This window comes from Mytilus edulis, chromosome 10, assembly GCF_963676685.1.
Source record: "Mytilus edulis chromosome 10, xbMytEdul2.2, whole genome shotgun sequence".
Lineage (NCBI taxonomy): Eukaryota > Metazoa > Mollusca > Bivalvia > Mytilida > Mytilidae > Mytilus > Mytilus edulis.
The window spans coordinates 8,923,494-8,947,903 of record NC_092353.1 but is presented as its reverse complement, the minus strand read 5'-3'; the positions used below and the strand labels follow the sequence as shown (position 1 = coordinate 8,947,903).

At 31.7% G+C, this 24,410-nt stretch overlaps 1 protein-coding gene and 2 long non-coding RNA genes across 4 annotated transcripts; 2 read left to right on the top strand and 1 right to left on the bottom strand.

The window, feature by feature from the left end:
* Nucleotides 1–955: 955 nt before the first annotated feature.
* LOC139493319 (uncharacterized) lies at nucleotides 956–16,972 on the bottom strand. Its single transcript, XM_071281600.1, has 3 exons — nucleotides 16,841–16,972; nucleotides 9,039–9,188; nucleotides 956–4,916 (listed from the first exon to the last, which is right to left on the bottom strand). Exons 1-3 carry the CDS (start codon nucleotides 16,955–16,957, stop codon nucleotides 3,756–3,758), a joined length of 1,428 nt encoding a protein of 475 aa, XP_071137701.1. The 5' UTR covers nucleotides 16,958–16,972; the 3' UTR covers nucleotides 956–3,755.
* Nucleotides 5,581–7,024, top strand: LOC139493320 (uncharacterized). Of its 2 annotated transcripts, XR_011656977.1 has the most exons (3): nucleotides 5,581–5,923; nucleotides 6,266–6,344; nucleotides 6,906–7,024. It is a non-coding gene; the product is annotated as an uncharacterized lncRNA (long non-coding RNA). The 2 variants fall into 2 exon arrangements; XR_011656976.1 differs by lacking the exon at nucleotides 5,581–5,923 and having other exon boundaries at nucleotides 6,123–6,344.
* Nucleotides 16,973–19,569: 2,597 nt separating the features above from the next.
* On the top strand, nucleotides 19,570–21,365 carry LOC139492337 (uncharacterized). The gene is made up of 2 exons (XR_011656797.1): nucleotides 19,570–19,714; nucleotides 20,781–21,365. It is a non-coding gene; the product is annotated as an uncharacterized lncRNA (long non-coding RNA).
* The last annotated feature ends 3,045 nt before the right edge of the window (nucleotides 21,366–24,410 follow it).

The window sequence follows — 24,410 nt, the reverse complement described above, 5'->3', positions numbered from 1 at the left end:
TGTAGGCCTGACAAAAACTGAATGTTTATGCCTCCCCTCCACAATTTTCATTGTAGGCTTGACAAAAACTGAATGCTTATGTCTCCACTCCACAACTGTCAATGTGGGCAAGACAAAAATTGAACACATATGTCTCCCCTCAACAACATGTTTTGTAGGCCATTCAAAAATTGAATGCTTGTCTCTCTACCACAACTTTGATTGTAGGCCATACAAAAATTGAATGATTATGTCTCCTCTCCACAACTTTCATTGTAGGCCATACAAAAACTGAATGTTTATGTCTTGCCTCCACAACATGCATTGTAGGCCAGTCAAAAACTGAATGCTGAAGTCTCCCCTCCACAACTTTCATTGTAGGCCAGACAAGAACTGAAGGCTTTTGTCTCCCTGCCACAATTTTCATTATTGGCCAGGCTAAAAACTGAATGCTTATGTCTTGCCTCCACAACATGCATTGAAGACCAGATAAAAACTGAATGCTTTTGTCTCCCCTCCACAATTTTCATTATTGGCCAGGCAAAAAACTGAATGCTTATGTCTTACCTCCACAACATCAACATGCATTATTGGCCAGGCTAAAAACTGAATGCTAATGTCTCCCCTCCACTACTTTCATTATAAGCCAGATGTTTCTCTTCCACAACTTTCATTGTAGACCAGACAAAAATTGAAAACCAATGGGTTTTTTCCATAACTTTCATAATTGGTCTGACAAAAACTGAAGGAATTATTCTCCAAACTTTAGCATAAAAATGCAATGTCGTTGATTTATTATTTCCTGAATGCAATAAATACATGAAATATGGACATAAAAAAATGACCATTGTTGACTAAAAAGGTTTTTACCAAGTAATGAGTAAATACAGCATTTTTTTTCTTTTTTTAATTAATAACAAGAAATGCACAATATAACAAAAAATAATGCCCTTTAGCTAATACATTGCATAAAACCCAACTATTTTCCTGAATATCAATTTGACCATAAATGTTGGTTTAACTATACATATCATACCGGCCCATATAATACAAACAGTTCAATAAATGAAGACATTTTAAACTGTGTAAACATTCATGACATTATCAAGCACCAATAGGTTAACAAATTGCAATATTTACAGGCCTGAGCAAAAATCAAACCATGACAAAACAGAAGAACGAAAGGAACATGGAATAGATGAAAATAAATGCAGAAATTTTGAAAAAAAATCTAGAGAAATGGAGGAAATAATTATCATTTTTAGCACATCATGTACACAACTTGTCAATATCCCCTTAAAGATTTAAAAGGTTTCTTTTGAAACTACATGTAATATCATTTTGCATTTTATTCAAATGAAATATTTAACCCCTAAAATATTAAGCCTTCTGCCTTAATATCATAATGTGTCATATATACAAGCTATATACATGTATATGACATATTATCTTGTCTTTTTTTCTATAAATGTTTTGTCCATAAAAAAATATAAAAAAGGACACAGTACTCTGGTACATGTTAATGGTCCCATCTAAAATTCATGGATTAAAAAAATACCATTTGTATGATGAATAAACTGTATAAGTTGAAATAACTACAATGCATCACACTATTAAACAGTACACAATAAAACTGACTAATATATGTATAACAGATCTTTCTTCTCTTAAAGATTGGAACAAAAAACTAAAAATTACTACAAAGCAATATTATTTACATGTATACATTAAACATTTGGAAAGGCCCATCAATACTTAAAGCTTCCAAGTACCATAACAATGATAAAATGAGTTAATAAGCACCAAGTTTATATATGGGAACACCTTTGTGGGACAGAAATATATATTTTATCATTGACTAGGAGTTAACATCATTGTCAACGTAATTCCCCACCAATTATCATCATTTTGTATTTGGGGTAAATGATGGAAAAAAAATATATTTACATGATTTATGGTAAATGTTTGCAAAGTCTCACAACTGAATTTTTAATACAATTCCTTACTTTTTAAACTATTATCATGATTATATATATATATATAAAAGTGATATTTTTCTTAAATTTATGATGAAAACAAAAACTTGCACTGTAAAAGTTAAGCAGGATTTTTTATGATGAATGAATGCCAACGTACTTCATGTACTTATATTGTTTCAAGCAAGCTGTTAGAACTGTAAATAGTATTTTTTAGGCCTAAGACATATCAGAATTGGGAATGGTATAACATACATGTTAGAAAGTAGCACTACAAGTTTTCAACCCCTAATCTTAATCACTAAGCACCTCTTCAAAAAGCACTAAACTGAACTGAACACCATATTCATATATATATCGTGTATATGTTTATCTACATGTACAGTAATACCTACAACAATTGTAAACATGGTAAAAGACTTGGTAAAAATGATCATCACTACATTTGTAATAAAATTACCAGTTCAAGTTCAAAATTGAAAATTGAACTTGAAAAGTTGGCATATTGACAATTTTTTCTGTCTAATTTTATATTAAAATGTCAGATAAATCCCATATATAGATCTACCTAATCATGATGATCCATGTAAAATTTCCGACATTTAATACATATATCATTGTATATATATACATGATACAGTTCTGTCTTTATTCAAATCTTCCTTAAATTCTAAAACTATGGTATAATCATTTATCTTAGGCCATGGAAAAATAATTGATGGTTTCCCCTAACCCGACCGGGTTATTTTTTTACCGCTGGGTCATTTAATTTTTCTGTAAACAAAAGTTCCGCTATAGAAACAAAACATATAAAATAACGCATGGTTACCCCAAAAAAAAAGCCTGCCTGCCGGGTCTTTAAAGTTTTCCCATGTTAGCGGAAACCAACAATTAACTTTCCATGGCCTTATCATTTAGAAGTTAAACTAATGCAAGACTATGTACTTTGATGTACATGTAGTGCACATGATGTACAAAGTGACATACATGACATACATGTACATGAATATAAAAATTTAAATAGACTTTTGACTTTTGTACATATATCAGTATATATATATATACATGTATTATACATACATGTTATACATGTGCCATTGTCTAGCTCTATGACCATGAATTACTGTATAACAGCATTTACATCCTTATTATCATACAAAATGTATAACTTGGTAACAGTTTACAATGCAGGACTGCTTTGTATAACCATGACAACTGACACATTTGATATTAAAATATATTTGGAAAACAAAACTTGTAAACAGGTTATCATGGTTATGATAATCAGAACACAGGATAAATGATATATGCATGATATATATATATATATATGCAGTCCTGAATAGACAAAAGATAAAACGAACTTGATTTTTAGGATTGAAAAGTAAATTTCATACACATGTTTATAAATAATTATACAGACATGGCAGAAGTTATTGAACAAGTAAATGCCAAAAAGAGATTTTCCTCAATAAAAACAGGCTGAAATGGTCCTTAAAAAGGTTTCAAATTTGCATGATTCATTTACATGTATAAAACTCACATTCAAATAAAATGGCTCCCTTTATTATCTTTTAAATTTTATTTGCATCATGGATTCATGCAATTTCATGGAAATCCTTTAACATTTGTGGATTGTTTGGACAGGAGCAAATTAAAAGTTAGCAATAAACAACTTTAACAAGTACAACCTGACAACATCTACATACACAGTTTTTATATAGACATCATCTTTCAGAGAAGGAAAAAAAAACCTTTCCTGTTGGAATCAAGCATGAAGATGTACATGTATGAGCAGTTTTAAAATGATTTGAAGTCCTTTTCCTGTAAGTGATCACTAAGGCATGTAGACTTGTGACCATTTTTCCAATGTTCCTTCTGACATTTCTCACTACAGTATCTGGATAGTTTACAAGCACCACAATATAGAAACTTGTCTTTGTCACAACACTGCTTTCTACAACTAGGACAGGAACAGAAATAACTAGCTTCATCTGATAAATCTTCACTCAGTTTGTCTTTGGGATGCCAACTGTCTTTAAGATTCTCCTGGGATTCTTCAAAAAGAATTTCAATCAGGGAATTGAAATGAAGAAATAGTTCCTCTTTATGGTAGCACCAGATATAGTTTTTCTCCATCTGTGGATGATTTGGGTTGAAGGTCTTGGCATATTCCATTAAAAGTTTGAGTGCCTGACTGGATTTGATCCTTCGTTGAGTATTAGTTCCTCCCAGTAATGCCATTACATGAAGAATCTTGGCACAGTACTGAATCGCCTCCATACTTGGTATGCTGTAAAACTGCAATCTACATTTGATGTGTTCTTGAATGTCTCTGAAAATGTTATGGCGGAGGTATAATTCAACCATACTAAACTTTCCGACAAGAAGACACCGGTACAAACTGACAAACCCTTTACGAGAGAGTTCTGGGATTTCCCTCTGTCTTACTGCTTTAAATAACACAGACACAACTTTGTCTTTATATAGATTGATATGTTTGATAACAGCAACTGAACTTTGCATTTCTACAAACAGTTGCATCAGGACATAGAGATTACGATTGATATGACATTTACATGATGCTCTTTCACACAGAGATAAGGACCTAATGATCATGTCTGAGCCAGTCTCACCCAAACATTGTAAAACTTTCCAGTAATTATCTTCATGTTTTTGTTTTCCACTAGACCTCATTTTCTGTAGTGTATCGTAAAAAGTGTCCAAGTATGGATAATCTGCATCCTTAATCTTAGCAATTATTTCAGCAACATAACTTTCAACAGTCTTACTAGATGACATGGTGGATGTGTAAATCTCTTGGCGACAGCAATCACATAAATCCCATTTACAGCAGTTGTTGTCTGAGTGAGGAAATAAATCCTGTGCGATCAAATCTTCCCATGTGCACCAGTTGTTGTTGGAGTGAAGAAATATATCCCGTGAAATAAACTCCTCCTCCTACAATATTCAAGATATAATTGACACATTGTATGAGTTAAGAAGATGACAGATATCTGTAAATTCATTAAAATATAAACAAGTTTTTGGACAGAAAAAGAAACGATGCATTGAAAGCAGGGATGGGAGCTATTGAAACTGTGAATTATAGAAACAAGACTGAAGAGACTTCAAGAAACCTGAATTGTTTCCCAAAAATAAATTGATACAATGCAACAGGATTATTTGATGAAAATAGGAAGTAGGAAAAACCCTATCAATGAAACTGACCAAGTTATCATAGGTAAAATAGCGATATAATCAGATTATCACTCAACTACTTTCCTCAGTGTCGTCTTACTGGCTTAAGCAAGAAGATCAATCTCGTTGAGATGATCAACGATATTCTATAATTATTTTGATATTGAGTTGTTTGAAGCAAACTTTATTTGTTTAGAGAGAAGAAATTTTACAAATTAATGTGCATTTTACCATTCAAAAATATAGACACTCACATTTTTATCAATGCTTTTTTGTTCTGAATGTCAATATATATAATTATAATGTACTTTGGAGTAAGGGTTGTCTCCCCTTATGAAAATATAGACATGAGATTTGAGTTTTGAAGTACCCAACAATATAGGTGTAATACCACCAAATCATGGTACGTTACATCCGGTTGCATACGAAAGTAGGCCTAAAAAAATATTCCCTTGAATTTGACAGTTGTAGAAAATTAACCCTGCATTTCAATGCACTTAAATTTTTCTGAGTCATAAATATGTATGTTGGGTGTCTGAAAGCATCATTCTTTTTTTATTTGATGGTCTTATAAAATATTTTGGAACGTTAAGGTTACATAGTTACCAAAGCAGGTAACCAGTAAATAACAGTGTAAAAATTGGGTTGTCTACCCTCGGCGGTGGTTACTTTCTTATATGCAATGAAATGTAGTGTGAAATTTTCACTGTATCACTGGAAAGGATTGAACTTTACACATGCAAAGTATTTCTTTGGTTGAAATAAAGGTAAATACTGTACGATTTTTTTAAAAGTGCCAATTTAACAAAGACTAATAGGGAAAAATCAATGGTGGTATTACACCTATTTAGGGAAACTAAATGTGCACTCGTGACCCTATTGTACTTTAATTTTTAAAAGTTATTAATAAACCAGTTCATACATTGTAAACATGGACTATTTGGAATGGATTTAGACTGAGGTAAAATTGCATTGAAATGGGGGTTTACGGGTGTTTTCTTAGTCAAATGGGTGGACAGACGAAGCTGTATTTAGATTACTGTGTTAAATTTTAAATTACCCTTACAGTTTTTGTTTTGTTTATACAACATGTGAATTTTTTATTTCAGTGTTAACCATGTTCTGAAGAGCATTCTGTTGAAAAATCTTATATGTGAATTGGTCTGCAGATGACACTTCAGCATTAAAGTATGTATCAACTATCATCATGTTTTTTTTGTTTTGGCCGCAAAAGTTTACAATTTGCCATTGTGCCGTCTACATTTTGCACAGACAATAACTCATCTAAACACTTATTTGTCCTGGATTTATACACATCAGAATCCAGTCTCACATACTTAAACTTTATAATTCTTACCAATTATTTTTTGTACCAGCATTCCAAGGGACATAACCCTTTTTAAAAACATTTTGAGGTATTTTTTTATTACTCTTTCTCCCCATTTTCTGATGTAAAATACAAGAAAGTGGACTTTTTGTGTAAATCTATTAGAAATATACTGTTATGAGTAAATAAAAAGACTTTGATACCAGTAGCAATAAATGATTGACTGAAAGGGAACCGTTACTTCTCACACATGGGGAACAGACCAAAAACTCAAGTTACACATAAGGGCTTATAGAAACTTCTGTGTAGACTGTTAATATTTATAGAGACAGTTCTTTCAGCTAAAACACTTTAATTATTGATTTAACATTACATTTATTTCATTTTTGTGGGAAAATAATCACATTTGTTTTATTTTTTAGACAAAAGATATCAAGTTTTGATGAAAAAGGAAGGAAGGAAGAAAAATGGACCAAAACAGACCAAAACAGACCTTCAAATGAACTCTAAAAGGTGCAATAAAATTGTTTATCATCTTAAAGTTGTCTTTTGTATTCTATTTAATTGTTTGAATGCATATATCATGAGTTTATGATCAGATATTAGTCAACACTGCATTTTATAATGATACACTGAAATTGGGATCTTTCGAAGAAATTGGACTGAAATTGCCGTAGGATATGGCCTTACATTATAGTGATTTTCTCTGAAACTATAGTTCTGACTGAGACAAAACTTGACAGTTATGCTTGAAATAACTTGCAATTGGAGGGGAAAAAATGCATTAAGTTTATTTGACATTTAGGTGTTCTTTAGGTGTGGATTTATACACATCAGAATCCAGTCTCACATACTTAAATGGCCGAAATGGTGTTAAGGTTCATGTGGACCCTCTGCCTTTGGCTAAAATGGCTGCATTTCACCTCAAAATTTACTCTGAGTAAAGACAAACCTGTGCTACTGGAAAAGTTTTAAGGCATAGCATGCCCTAGATAACTAGAATTCAAATGCATTGTATGATTCAGAAAATTCATAACTTAACTGAATTTTGCAGTGCACTTTTTTTCATCCCTGCAGAAGATGATAAAATTAACAAACATTTGAGTTTTGCTTGATATGGGTCACTCCTGTACACAGTTTAAATCACCAATTATTGCCAGGTAGCTATTGTCCATCTATTGTCCATGTCAAACAAAACAGCTCACTTCAATAATTACCTGTGGGGAAGATCTCAAACCTCTTTCTCAACTTAGTTTATTTTGGTACCTTCTGGAGGAATGAAAAAAAGTGCACTGCAAAATCCTGTTCAGTTTTTATTTTTTCTTATACATACAACCTACTTGAAATGTATTTATCTAGGGCATGCTATGCCTTAAAACTTTTCCAGATGTACAGGTTTGTCTGCACTCAAGGTAAATTTTGAGGTGAAAATACAGCCATTTTAGCCGAAGGGTCCACATCAACCTTAATGTGGCTCAAAACAAGTGTATGCATATTTGAGATGTATTCGAGTCTTCCTTGACACTTGGTCCAAATAATTATGACGTTTTGAAAGACTATTATATTTTTTCTTTGACACCTTATGTTGCAGGAAAGCATCAAAGCAAAAATTTAAAATAGCCTGCCAAGACATCATAATGGAAGCAAGTCAACTAATACCAACGTAAACCCGTACCACTGCAAACTCGTACCATTAAAAATGTATTCAAAAATATGAATGTTTTATGTATTTTTGTAAACTTAATAAAAAAAAATTGAATTTATAATACTTGAATTTGCCCCAAAGTTGGTCATCAGGTGCAGAAAATTTGACAATTTTTCGTCCTTTGACTTGACCTTAAAGACCCAGGTAAAGGTATACAGCTGTAGCCTGCATGTAGGGTGGACCCCAGTTAACAAATTGACCCCAACAGTTGTTAGGTGGGAGTGAATCTGATCTTGGTTCAGCAGTATACAGAAGGTCATTTGGACCAAAGATACTTAATTTCACAATTTTTTTTCGATTTTTTACTTCAAATGGAAGTAGTCGTTTCCTATACGTATTTCAATAATAAAATTTTACAATCAGTAGTTATATGCCTGCGGGTTTGCACTATTTTTACAAGTTTTATGCCTCTGAACTTCCTGTGTTAATTAAAGTATATATCCATCACACCATTTGAATAAGTTGGTATGAATTTACCGTGGTACGAGTTAGCAGTGGCGCAAGTTTGCATTAGTACAAGGTTTTATTTAGTGGTACAAGTTGACATTGGTATGCGATAACTATAATTCGTCAAAATCATTTGGACTACCTTGACACTGATAGTGACAGATGCAGTGTTAGTGAATCATTAACAGGGGGTGGATTTAAGAGGAGCAGGAGGCCTGGGGCCCCCTTTAGTGGGGAAAATGTCCACTAGTTGATTATATTGGGAATCACTGAACCATGACTGAGTGGTTCCCAATTTAGGCAGTCCCCTCTTTTGAACATTTCTAGATCTGTCATTGATTGCTATGTCCGCTAACCCTTGTTTAATTACATTACAAGACAATAGTGTGAATTATGAAATCACCTTTGCTTCTAAATGGTCATAAAATGCTTCTGTGACAAACTGTACTCCTTCAGCATCTCCTCTTTCAAACTTCTCAATCATCCGCTGTTCTTCATCTGCAGTAAGTTCTCGCTTGGGCTTCTTCTGCAACCGGAAGTCACGTTTGATCTTCTAAAATGGAAAGTCTCAAAGATGAATAATATAATTCGGACCAAAGCACATGTTCGACCCTAGCTTGGTTATTTCTATGGTTCATGAAAAATACAGAAAAATTTAGTGAAAGTTATTAAAACATGAAGCTTTAAAAAGAACTTAAACTATTAGTAGCAATTTCTCTCTATTTATTTCACTAAAACATGATAGCAGATAAATATAAATACAATGATGATAGCAATTAAGGATTTGTATAGCCACTTTTCAAAACCTTGATGATAAGAACCATTTCTGGATTTCATGTATATAAACCTTTCTAATTTATTGATGGTGGCAAAATAAGCATTTATAATTTTATCATGATTTTTATATACATTGATGCATGATCATGAATTACGTTTATAACATTTCAGTTAGCCTGGCGTCCTAAACCAATCTAATGATATCTCTAATACTTCGTCGATAGGATACTGTAAGAAATGTACATGTATGTGCTTTACGTTTTGTATTTTATTAGCCTGTTTCTTTTCCCTGTCTAAATTGATTTACAATGATCATTTTAGGGCTCTTAATAGCTTCCTGTTCGATGTGAGCCAAGGATTTGTGTTAAAGGCTGTATTGGGACCTCGATTGGGACCTCAGATTGGGACCTATAATTTCTTACTTTGACCACTATGTGTCTTGATAGAGAGTTGTCTTATTGGTGTTCCTATAAGACAATATTATCTGTATGGGTGCGAAGTTTGGGGTTTTGGAAATAATTCAATAATCGAGAGGGTTCATATTAAATTTTGTAAACTATTACGTGGAGTAAAAAAGTTTACTCCTGATTTTATGATTTATGGTGAATTGGGAAGATATCCATTAGATATTTCAATCAAGTTACGAACTGGATAACCTGACAAATTGCCTTTTATTTTGTATAACTTAGCAACTGCCAAATGTGGTACAAATATTTTATGGTTAAAACAAGTCAAATCAATTTTAGACACGTGTGGCTTGTCATATGTATGGGATAATATCTTTTTTGTAAATAAAACATGGCTACATGTAACCATCAAACAGAATTTGATAGATCAATTTATTAAACAAAGATGGCTAGCAAGCCTACAGGAATCACCAAAAAGCATTAAATTATCGTTTATTTAAAGATACTTTGGAGTTTGAGAAATATTTAAATATTTTGGATGACAGGCAGATATCCTTATTTCTTAAATTTCGAACTTCGATATGAAATTTCCAATAGAAACTGGAAGATGGCAAAACATAGAAAGAGAAAACAGAAAATGTGTATTGTGTAACTCAGATGCCATTGGTGATGAATACCATTACATTTTTAATTGTTCAGTGTTTGATAATTGTAGGAAACAATGTATTGCATTTTACTATAGAAATAGACCAAACTCATTGAAGTTTTATGAATTAATGAATTCTAAACAAGAATGTGTCCTCAGTACACGAATGCCCCACTCGCACTATCATTTTCTATGTTCAGTGGACCGTGAAATTGGGGTAAAATCTCTAATTTGGCATTAAAATTAGAAAGATCATATCATAGGGAACATGTGTACCAAGTTTGAAGTCGATTGGACTTCAACTTCATCAAAAACTACCTTGACCAAAAACTTTAACCTGAAGCGGGACAGACGGACGGTCGGACGGACGGACGAACGCACAGACCAGAAAACATAATGCCCCTCTACTATCGTAGGTGGGGCATAAAAATGTAAAGAACTGAACAAACTGTGTAAACTTATTAAATGATTAAGGAGACATTGAACTTTTCTGGGTGAACAATTGTGAACGCCTCTATTTACTTTCGTACATTATTTATTTATGTAATTGTATTGAAATATGTATAATTATATATCTCTATACCTTTGTAATTTGGTTTGTGAGAATAAAGATATATATATATATATATATATATATAAATGTCTAAGAATATAACTAAAACACACTAATTGATACATTAAAAAGTTCTATTAGATGTTAAATAGAAATACGCAATATTTCGCTAAACAAATCAAGGCCGTAACTAGGCATTTTATTTTAGTGAGGCAAAATAATTGAGCCGAGCGAAGCGAGGCGAAATTTTTTTTTTAGGGTATGAAATGAATGGTGTAAAATCCTGCATTCTAGGCATTTTTAGAGAGTTTGATAATGTTTTGAATTTGGACACTTTTTATATAAATTTTTCATATTTTAAGACTTTTACTTACACCAACAACTTTATTTAAATTTATATGTAAGATAATCATCCAAATATCACTGATTTGAGTCTGCTGCCAGAACATAGAACAAACATCGATTCAGTAGAGTTTGCCAAATTTTTCTATTGCCGGTTCAGTCAAATCGTTTCAGAATCATAATTTGGTCTACTGGTATCCTTATCGCGATGAACATGGAGCATGGCAAGACCGCACAATCTCTCGCCACTCATGCATGCTCTTTTCCAAGTTTTCAGTCGTTTCAGGGCAGTCTGTGTTTCTAAAGGTAGCACATTATCATCAACACAATGATCAATGTCTTCTTCCAATTCCTTCTCCATCAGCAATTCGGTAGCAGCATCGGTAGTAACAGTTTTGTTTGCAAAAGGGAATTAAGCTTTCCTGTTAGAACCATCATACAGTCGCAGTTTCAAAATATTCAACTCGCTTTTATGCTGACAAAGAGTAGACAAACTAGGGATAGAATGAGATAAGATACAGGTATATGATTCTATCTATAGAGTAAGTATATCTGGTATGGGTACAGGGGAAATTGGACTGGAGTTTTTGACGTTTACATGTAGGTCCGTAATTTCCAATTATTTCTGGAAATAGTTGGTGGTATTTCAGTTCCAGAATCTATAAATTTAGGGGTTAGGGTCTGGGGTGTCCGATTCCGAAACCCCGAATATAAAGAAACGAAATACCGTAGTCCCGAATAAGTAAAGACAAAATCCTGTGTTAAAGGTTCTACCATTCGATCCTCAATAATATCAAATTGGAATATGGGATATTCTTTCAATTTTTTAAGGTTAAAGAAACATGGATAAAAACTAATCCATGGATGTTTCATATTATTTATATTTTATTTATCTGTAAAGAGAAAGATTAAAGTTCGTGAAATGAATACGCAGACAGGACTGCTCCCTTGCGATGCCCAGTACTTGATTTGTCAAAGTTGGTGAAACGGAGAAATGAATACGCAGACAGGACTGCCCCCTTCCGAAGACCAGTACTTCATTTGTTAGTCTACTTATCGTTTTTGGATTGCACTAATGAAGTTATATGCAATACTCAGACTCTGTTCACCAAAAAACTAGTTTACTAGAATTATTCCTTATTTACCTTCAGTGTCGCTTTTCCTTTTTCTGCAAGAGCCTGTTTTTAACTAGAGATCCGTTATGATTATCGTTACTAGGTTAATGTAATCGAGAAACATCACCCGTTGAGATGCTGAGTTATATCCAGGAAGAATAGTTTAAAAGGAATGATGACAAGTTATAGAAATCAAGGTTGAGACAGAACAACAAACGACTATTATATTTATATATATGTATAAAAAAAAATCAGTGTCGAAATTTTAGTGAGGCAATTGCCTCACTTGCCTCAAGGGTAGTTACGGCCTTGCAAATTAGCTTCATCAGGCGTGTGCATCTCTCAAGGTGAAATCGGATGCATGACAGAAAAATATTTTTGTAGCTTAATCTATACAAGATTTGAGGGATGGGTGTAACATATTAATTCGGTCATAAAATATGTATGTAGCTACAACTACATGAAGTTGGAATAAAAGTTTAACACATTTATAGATGTTCGATTAATTGTATGAATTTTTATAAATTAATTTGTATGATTTCAAGATAACTATGGTTTTGATTTGCTTTGAAATCTTTTTTCGTCTCTCTCATTGTGTCCATCAGGTTCAAGAGTTCTTGTATAGATTAAGCTACAAAAATATTTTTCTGTCATGCATCCGATTTCACCTTGAGAGATGCACACGCCTGATGAAGCTAATTTGTTTAGCGAAATATTGCGTATTTCTATTTAACATCTAATAGAACTTTTTAATGTATCAATTAGTGTGTTTTAGTTATATTCTTAGACATTTATATAATTTTAATTCAGTAACTGTATCAGTTTATTTTCACAAACTGATCCACGCTTAATTAGATTGAATGTTGATTGTTGCTATTTTTAGACATATATATATATATATATATATATATATATATATATATATATATATATATATATATATATATATATATATATATATATATATATATATATATATAGAATAAGGCTCAAACTAGCTCCAATAATTCATGGCTCTCTAATATCATTTTCTACAGTGAAAAATTGGGTATTGACCTAAATATATGTAAAAGTTTAGGCAAAAATAAATTAAAAAATTTACTGAAAAAACAGCTCAAATTAAATTTTCAAAATGATTCGGAGAAAATGCGAGATTTTTATTTACATAATCAAGGCAAATTGGACACATATTTTTCATTCAAAAGGTCATTTGACTATGAAAATTATTTAGATTTAAAGCACCCACAAAAACATTTGTTAACAAAATACAGACTCAGCAATCACTGTTTAAAATAGAAACTGGCAGACATGAACGAATTACCAATGAATGTGGTAAATATGAAATATTACCTCGACATGAGAGGATATGTTTATATTGTAATTCAAATTGTATTGAAAATGAAATGCACTTTCTTTTGGAATGCCCTCTTTACAATAACCTCAGAAGAGATATGACTGATTATATAAAAAAAATACCCCTGTTTAGATAATTTAAACAGAAAAGATCTTTTTTCATGGATCATGATTTATGAAGATAGCAGATTTTTATCTATTGTATGTGCATACCTCGATAAAGGCCTGCAACTTAGAAAATCAGAAAATTAGTTAACTTTAATACTCTAATAGATATCAAAAGTATCCCACTTTGACCACTGATCCTTTCCTCATGCAACATGGGTGTTGGCAAATACACACCAAATGATGCCATAGCTGGTGATATGGGCTGGAAACCTCCATGCGTTAAACAATGGTCAAGTGTCCTGAGACATTGGGCTAGGTGTTCCATAATGGACCCACACAGGATAAATTTAAAAAATTTTAAGTGGTCGATACGAAAATGTAATACTAGAATTAAAAACTGGAGTTTTAGAGTTATAGAAATGTTAAAACTTTATAATTATGAGCAATATTGTAATTTTGAATCAAATGTATTGAACAAAAATTGTATTAAACAAATTGAGGAGGATGTATTTGATAATTTTAAATCAAACTGGTGTACAATAGTTGCTGCATATGTAGAGGTAATTAAATTAAGGACTTACAAATTGTTTGAAAATAACTATTGTACTGAAAATTATTTGCAAAATATTAAGATATAAGATATAAGATATAAGATTTTATTGATATAAAAATCCAAAATCTGGATTGTCATCAACACATACACAAAGAACAAACAAACAGTAATCATTACAATCAATTATATGTACATAAAATGGTAATATATATTTTCTTTCTTATCTATCTATTTGACTGAGGAGGTACAGTTTTACATCATAGTTATACAATTTATATACTAAATAACGTAAAATAGCTTAAGTTAGTGAACGTCTGAACTTGTACATCTCACTAATACCTTTTATGCAACATTTACTGACATCATAATCGTTACTTCGAAAAATGAGGTGAAATTTTTCTATGTCTAAGGTTATTGAAAGATGGTAAAATATCTGAAATATTCTGAAAAAATTTAATTCTCAACTCATTGAGTTTGGTACATTTTATGGTGAAGTGTAATTCATCCTCAACTTCAAATTTAAATAGCAATTGAAAGTCTAGTAATACTAGCATCATGTGATCAATATTTTGTAATTTAATTACAATAAAGTACTTATAGTATGTATACGGAGTCTTCCGAATAAGATTTTTTGCTATCGGAATTCAGACTGATGTTGGAATACGTGGATGTTAGGTGTCACTTTTATTCAATGATAGAGGGCATATTCTGTTTTCTAAATCAATCTTTCTGTGTCTGCCCTTTTCAATCATAAGGATACTATTACTTATTCTAATTCTCACAAAGTTTGAAATATCAGCTCTGTCTATATCTAATTTTAAAAAGTCTTCCATCTCAAATTTCTTTTTCAAATCCTTGTAAGTTCTTTAATTTATTTCCTCTTTTATCAATAATATTTTTTGAAATAGAATGGTCCCAAAATTTTATGAAATCATTTTTCAATTTTTTATATATAGAAACAGTCAAACGATTTTTACTAAATGAATTTTGATTTTCCCAGACATGGTCAAATCCAACTTTTTCAAATAACAATTTCATTTTAATTCTATACCAGTCCGACTTATTATTAAGGTTTGATGAATAAATTTTATTTATTAAGCTATCCGGATTTGAATTGACTATATGATGCCAGTAACCTACACATAGTTTAGTAGCATCAACAGAGCATGGGATCATACCCAATTCTCCCATTATTATGTCATTAAAAAACAGAAGTTTTTTCGCTAAATTTAGATGTGGGGTAGCTCCACTAAAAATAGAAACTGGAAGATATGAAAAGAAAGAAGTCCATGAGAGGACATGTTTTAACTGTAGCTCTATTGTTTAAGATGAAATGCATGTCATTTTAAAAATGCCCATTGTATGTGGATCTAAGACAAATCCTGATACATGAAGCTTTACATTTTAATGAACATTTTAACCTTTTATCAGATAATGAAAAAATTATATTTTTATTTAGTAATGACAATGTTGCTGCTATAGTTGCCAAAACCTGCAACAATATTTTATTAAGAAGAAATAGTATTTTATTTCACTAGTTTTTAAAGAAACAAATGTTTTAATATCATTTAGTAAAAATGTATATTGTGTCAGAATTTTAATTATAAACATTGATAAATGTGTAAAAATATGTTTATATGTATATAGTATATCTTAAAAGTCTCTCATAAATCTTTTTAAGATTGGTACATGCAATGCAAATGTTTTAATGTTTTAAATCTATGTATGTGAATCTCATTTCATGTTTGTATGTGGTGAGACTATAATAAAATATTGAATCTGAATCTGCATTTGAATTATTATTTTATGTTTCTTTAATCACTCTAATGTTTATGTCATGTTGTAATTAATGTTATGCTCTTAATGGGCCCTTTAATTTGGAAAATAAAAAATATTGTATTGTATTGTATTATTAATACAAAAGGAAATTTTCTGTAGCGCGAAAGTCTATTATTCTTATATTATATTTTTTAATACCTAAAGACAAGGATTAACATACTCAATTTTGTGAGAGAAAACATAATTCTTTTAAGTCTTAACGATTAAAATGAAGGGTTTTTTAGCCCTGAATTTCCAAAATAGCTCTGCATGTGTTCTAGTACTATTTTTTTTAAATGATTTGTCTTGATTTATTTCGTTTTTCCTAATTACTTATTATAGTAGGATACGAAAACTTCTACCAAGACTTTACATACAGATAAAGTATGATATTAAATTCTTGCCCGTTTGTGCCAAACATGCAGTCATAACTACATAAAATGGTAAAATCTGGGACATATTAAATATATTATGCTATTCCCAGGTAATTTAGAATAATGTAAGGGGATAACAATGAATCAAGTAGTACTTACACTATTTTGTACCATACAATAAGCAGTAACAAACGCACAAACTTTGTAGACAGTGATGACAAAATCAAGAGTCAGCCACGCTGGAATAAGTTTTACCGCGCTCTGTAAGTAATCCATGATGGAAATGATGCTATGTAACCTGATCACCAAGACACCTACTGAGGGGTAGGAATGGTCAATTAAATAATTAAAACACGTGTCATTAATTGTCAATAAACAGACACGAACTTCCTTTGTATATAGGATGTCAACAAATAAATGATTTAAATATATCGGATATCTATAAATAGTTGATTTATAACCTAAAAACTCAATCAGTTTACTAAAAAAAAAATAATACACAATTATTTTTAATTTTTTGTCCATTAATTCAAGGAATTGTATATTTAAATATACAATTCCTTTATTAATTTTAGCAATGGTGTTAAAGTGTCTTTCTTCTATCATTTTATAGTATTTCTTGGTGGTTTTTTTTTAAACACCCTCTTTTTATGTATGTCAGTAATCATTTTGAAACTTATTAAAAAAATATATAGTTCCCGTTTTTTTATTTTACCTTTGAAAGCCTATTTCACAGATGTATTTTTCTTGCGAATGCATGGAATCATACCGAAAACTTATTTTTAAACGAAACAATTCTCCGCATTGAAACCAGACACTGCCGCCTGCATGCCTACACATTTTTAGTTTATCTTTCCATAAAATATTGGTGTTACGACATGTATACGGGGATTAATATAGTGGTAAAATGTCAGACATATTTGGTTTTTTTTTAAAGTCACAAAATCCATAGGAAAAAAAGTCAAAGGAAAAAAGTCGCAATATATGTTTGAGTAAAATTATTCATCAGAACTTTGTTCTTGTGACTTTTTTCCTATGAATATTGTGACTTTTTTTCCTGTGACCTTGTTTCCTGTGATTTTTTTTTCGTTTACCTAAGGAATAGAGAGTAATAATGTTCTTAAATTATATAAACAATTGAGAATTATGGACTAACGGTGTGAGCCAAGGCTCCGTGTTGAAGGGCGTACATGTTTACTTTTATAAATTGTTATTTGGATGAATGGACAGTCCCCATCATACAGACCCTCGTACTTGACTGGTCAACCGACAATAGGCTTATTCGCAAATTAATTTAGAAAAATCATTGAATTCTTATAATGATTCAAGTAGTGTCAGTGAAATCTAAAATGGTCTTACCATGGAAGTGTTCAATCTTACAGATCTCTGATCTCGTTATACTCATACATGTATGTAGTATAACGAAATCAGAGATCTATATTTTAATAAGTTTGGGAAGTATTGTATGTTATAATACTTGTATGGTCTTACATATACAGTCTAAATTTATACATAATATATCAATGGGGTGACGGCTGTAGGTAGTTTACTTGGAATTGATAGTAAATAATAAACCAAATTTATTATTTTTTTTGTTCCCATTATTGTGATTTCCATACATTCTGTAAACTTTGAATTTCTGGATCACAGTATGCTTTGATTATTTGCAGTTTTTATCTTTATTAACTTTTTGGGGAAATCACGATATATATATATATATGTGGATTTACTGTCCCCATAATAAATTAGTACCGCATACGGCTGCTCTCGTTTACTTCATTAGAACCGAATAGGTAATATACACTATATATATGTATATATAGCAGAAGAACAGCTGTTACCGCGAACAACCCTAGCCTAACTAGGTCATGTGATTGAAAAAGATTCACATTGTCATAGGAAGGCTATTCAGTTCATTGGTGTACATCGAACATAAGCTGTACGGGTTGTATCATTCTCGAAAGATATACCATGGAAGTAATATAATGTAATACTTCTATGGATATACTAACTATTGAATAACCACATGTGTATAGTAAAAAATACGTCACAAATTTTGAGGTATGATTTTAATACCACCAGGTAGACAATTTTATTGGAACTGACCGTCGTCTTCTTTTCAATTCAAAGTACATTTGTTCCCTCCGTCTTGTTCTGTCAATGAAACCGTGCAGCCTCCACGACATAGCCAAGGGTGCCGGAAGTTACGTTAAACACCCTAACGTAATCAATCATTATTCTTTAATAATTTATTATTTTTGTTTCATTGTTTTTCATTGCAGCGGAGCAACAGTCTGTCCAGATGACAACACGTGGTCGAATAGAGCAAACACGTCATGAATATCATTGTGTATATAATACATCATGTCAACTTATAGAAGAGTGTAGACCAAGTCAAACAAATGATAGGATTAGGCTTTACTTTATTGAACGAAATACTGAAGCATTCAACATTAAGACAGTGGCTGTTATGTCAACAAATAATTCCAATTATCACAAACTGCAATATATAACTTTATTTAAGAATTGAATGCTTCTTTTTGTAAATTTATTGGGGTGTAAAAGCGTTGACCGAAGTACATTTTGTATGAAGCGCGGAAGCGCTTCATTCTAAAAATGTGCGCACGGTCAACGCTTTTACAACCCTATAAAGTTACAAAAAGAAGCATTCAATACTTATAATTGCATTTTTTAGCTATGATCATGAAAACACGAATTTTATATATTTTTTTATTTAATTCACCTGTGCCCTTTATTGTTGGACCACGTGTTATCATGAATGAAAAGTTGTATTGAGCATTGCAACTGCTTACGGAATAACACGTGATGTGCAGATAGCCAATCAGAATAAAGTGTTATAATGAAACATACATCTAATGTAATTATGTGAAAGTAATACGAGTCATGTTCAAAATTCATCGCCTACAAGGAAGAATGATAGTTATAAGCTATGCTGTATCACAGAATCTGTTATACTTATAGGGCTTTTAGTTATAGGAGTCGTGTGGAAATATAGACAAATGCAATATCAAGGCAGTGGCGTAGCTAGGTCATTTTGACGTGTACGCCCGAACCTTGGCAAGGAATCCAAGGATTCCAAAACGGGTCCATGTCAAACAATCGCTGTTGTGGTTTAGCTAGGAAGCAAAGCCACCGGAATCTAAAGAGTAATCGAGAATGGGTACCATTCCTGTCATCAAAGGCTCATCAGTAGCAACATAAATTAGAATCTAAATGGATTATTTGTTATGTTAAATTATTCATTTTTGTTAATTAGAAATATAATGGTCATTTGATTTAGAGAAAGTGTCAAAACCAGTAACTTTTAAAATAAATTATGTTTAAAATGAACCGTTGGGGTAAATCACTCAACCAACAAACACACCTATTTTATGTCAAAATTTCATAAATGAACATGTAAAAATTAATCTTCAGAGATGTTCAGGTGCAATATTAGATATGGTAAAGTGTTTTGTAGAACCCTGGTTCTCGTCTGGAATATTCCTCGCAAAAGTGAATCCAGTTATCAGTCCATTACAGGATTTAAAAAAAATCAAACATGTTCTTTAGATATTTTTTTTATCTAGAATATTACTTTTGACCCTAGTTTCATAACTGTCTATGCAGGGTTATGCATTTGTGAATTTAAAAAGCCATACAGTCTGTCAGTATAATATTGAAAAATGAATAAGCAAATTTACTTTCAAAATTGCTTAAAACAAAATTTGTAAAAAATTCTTGGATTCTGCTGAAGTTTCATTAATTAGATGAAGATTTGACAAAGAATTTGTTGTGTAAAAAATGTTAACCAAAGCCTATAACTATTAGTACCTGTTAATTTTGTTTGTAAAACACGGTAAACTGAACTGCATATAGTTTCAACATTATGCTGTCATTCGAAAATGAACAAATATACTATATGATACCATTGGCTGAAAAGTAAATTTTCCGCAATTACAAGCTAATGAAGAAAGAATTATAAAGCTGATGTGCTTCTTACTACTTCTTTTTATTATTTTTTTAGATTACATTATCATTTTCTCAAAATTCAAGTGTACGCCCGGGCGTTTTGACGTAAACGTAGCTACGCGCCTGCAAGAGAGTGAAGCAAGTACGAAATTAATAGCAAAAGACTGTGAGATAGCGAGATTTAAAAAAAGAAAATTGTGATTTAAAGGAACAATCAGTAAAGCTTGAAGAAGAGAAAAATCATATCGTGGAACAACTAGTACGGCTCAGAGATATGTGTGGAGAAAAGCCCGGCGTCGAAAATCGCTTTGCGCAAGAAAGTTCACCAGACGAACAGACATTTGGAGATTTTCGGGAAACTGACATCTTAATATCATAGTCTACATAGATAAAGTATTTCCGTATTTTCTACGAATTCTATGAATGGGAACAATTCTACGAAATCTATTGGGAACATTTTATGAAGAATTCGAAAAAAATCCAAACTGTTCATTAGATGGATTTTTAACTAAAGCAACTACTATTTGTATTCAATGTAAACATGCACGCCTATATCTGGGTTTTGTTTGTAAGTGTGTGTGTGTGTGTGTACTTTATGTCATAAACATGCATATATCTTGTATATATCTTGTTTGTAATCGTTATGAAATAAACTTGTCTCGATTATGACAGGTCACGAGTGCCATCTTCGGCTATGACAATCGCTGACTTTAAACTTGCTTATCAACATGACCAATCAGTTGACATTTTTGAATTAGAGTAAAGCCTGATCAGATTAGTGTGAGAAAAATATATTCAAAACGGTTTTCATTCCTGGCGCACTATAACTTAATATCTTTTAGAGTACATACACTCTAACTCTCTTTCATCTTGCAGTAGTATTAAAACATTTGACTTTTCTACACTTTACACAAGTATTCCACATTTCAAAATAAAAGACAAATTGGAAGAGTTGGTATTGATTTGTTTCATAAAAAAGAATGGCCAACGTAGATACAAGTATTTTGTCTTAGGGACTAACTCAGTCTGGGAGGGATAAATCCTACTTTGTAAAGGATTACTCTGATTCAAACAAAAAAATCTCTGAAACTTACATTATCAAGATGCTTGATTTTTGATTGACAGCATATTTGTTACGTTCGGAGGACGTATTTTCCAACAAACTGTCGGCATTCCAATGGGAACCAATTGTGCCCTCTTCTGCCGACTTGTTTCTTTATTATTATGAGGCTGACTTCATACAGGAACTTCGTAGGAAGAAAGATAAGAAGTTAGCAATATCCTTTAACTCTATTTTACGCTATATAGATGATGGTGGGGTTCGTGTTGCTTAGTCCTTAGTTTTCTATGTTGTGTCTTGTGTACTATTATTTGTCTGTTTGTCTTTTTCTTTTTTAGCTATGACATATTTTCAGTTTGTTTTCGATCTATAAGTTTGACTGACCCTCTGGTATATTTTGCCACTCTTTTTAAATTACTTGCTATTCACTTTTTTCTTTCGCAAAAACAAAAGCAGTTATAAGGATAATCAACTCTTTCAATTTGTCTTATAGTTTAGAATGGGGAATACTTGTGAAAAAGTGTAGAAAAGTCAAATGTTTTAATATACTATTGCAAGATGAAAGAGTCTTAGATTGTATGTACTCTAAAACATCATTTTTTTAGTATATCAACATCAATCTAATTGAAATAAAGATCTCTGCTTTCGTTGTACTACATATGCCTATAAAAGGGTGATTGAAAAATCACCAAAAAAGATGGATTTCGGAAATGAGTACTAGCCCAGCAATCTCCGTACAGCGCTCGTTTCCTTTCCGTATACTTACACTGTGTCTATACCACACCGGCAAAATTTGTTCGGACTAAATGCTATCTAACATCCGGCACAATGACGGAACATTAATAGACAGAAAAAAGCTAGGTTTCTCCTTATTTTCTTATTTTCTTTATGATATCGAAGAATATATATACATATACAACTATTTTCTAATGTGATATGCAATATTTTCTACAACCGTTCTATATTAACGGAGAAATAAGTAAAAATGCATGTCAAAATGACGAATTGAGTGAACCTTGCCTCGAAATTGTTTAATTTCTCGTTAACTTGTTCACATTGTACGGAAAGAATGGTACGAGAAGATAGATACTGACACGGAGATTGCAAAACTTGTTTTTATGAACATCTCAATACTTGTATTTCTGAGTATGGAACGAAAGAAATGGGTCATGTCAAAATGGAACTGGCCGGTTTCGTCAATATGTACCACCCGGTTTGGTCTTAGATTTTACAATGCATAACCCGGTTTGGTCAAATAAAAAAAATCATAATCGCATTGCATTATAATTGATAATTTAGCTTCAGTGTTAAAAAGGAGTTTTGTGACCGGGTAGTTGGAAAACAAGTTCTTTCACAGGACAACGGCTTATTATTTATATGATTAGTCTCAGATTCAAATAAAAAATAAGCAAACACTAAAATTCCTACTCTTATAGAAGACAAATAATTTTTATTTTATTTTGCATTCAAAAATTTTTAACAGCAGAATACATATAAATGAAGGTTATAACGCAAATTGAGGTTAAAGCTCTCAAATATGCGTTTTATATATGAATTATGGAAAATATGATAAGACAAATGTATATATGCATGCATAATCGAAATGGAAAATGAATGTTTATAGGAAGAAAAGGATTACAACTACCATGCATCAAAGGTGGGATCGGGGGAGGGGGGTGCAATATATACGTCTTCGAGATTCGCCACTTATATTATAAAGTGTATACCGAATTAAAATATTGTAAGAAATAAGAAAACAGGGACACCCGCGAAATCGGATTATGTGAGTCTGATTATGTTTATTATAAACATTCTCATTGATATTTTTAAACAAGCGACACTAATTGATTCGAATTCATAGCGTTTTGAACTACATGTATTTGTATAAAGCTGCATATGTCAAAAGTAAGAAGGTTTGACTGTAACATATACAAGTATGAAACACAGATCTAACGATTTTTTTCCCTATTTGTCATATGTCCATTGCCCTTGCCCTTGACCTCATTTTCTATATTATTTTTCCTTCGGCCACAGACCTTCACCATAAATTGAATTGCGACCATTTAAGCATTTGTGACATGTACACTTAAATATAAATAATATGTCTTATTTGTTTTATTGAGAAAAAAACGTCAGTGAAGCTATGTCCGATCCGGTTCGTGAAATTTGAAATTTTCAGTTGTTACACATTGTTTTTAAATTCAAGAACGGTGTAATTTTGTTTGGAATTCTTTAATTTAATTTTTTTCAATAATGAAATAATAGATAGAAATTATTATTTTCAAAAATATATATATAAGGCATATAGCAAAAATGACTTAGGAAGTCAAGAAGATATACAAATAAATCGACTTGGTCGATATCCTAATAAAACTTTTGACCTTTAATTAAGAGGTTTTTTTTCCATTTCATTGCGTTTTTACACGCCCGTCAAAATTTTGACAGGACGTATTATTTTGTATACATCCGTCCGTCCATCTGTTCTTCCTTCCTTCCATCCGTCCGTTCCTCCATCTATCAGTCATTCTGTCCGTCCGTCCGTCCGTCTATCTTTCCGTCCAGCGTAAACATGTCGCACCGTAACTTGAGAACAGCTTATCTAGTTTTCATGAAACTTAACAAAGTTATTTCTTGAAATGGTCAAACGAACTATAAACCTTTTAGTAAAAATCAAATGAAATCTTATTGAGTTACAGAACT

Bases quoted from the DNA above. Each gene is read 5' to 3' on its own strand.
- LOC139493319 (XM_071281600.1), bottom strand. From the start codon at position 16,957: ATGGATTACTTACAGAGCGCGGTAAAACTTATTCCAGCGTGGCTGACT. The intron at 9,189-16,840 runs GTAAGTACTACT...TTTCCATTTTAG, and splicing joins ATTGTATGGTACAAAATAGT to AAGATCAAACGTGACTTCCG. The intron at 4,917-9,038 runs GTGATTTCATAA...TGAATATTGTAG, and splicing joins ATGACCATTTAGAAGCAAAG to GAGGAGGAGTTTATTTCACG.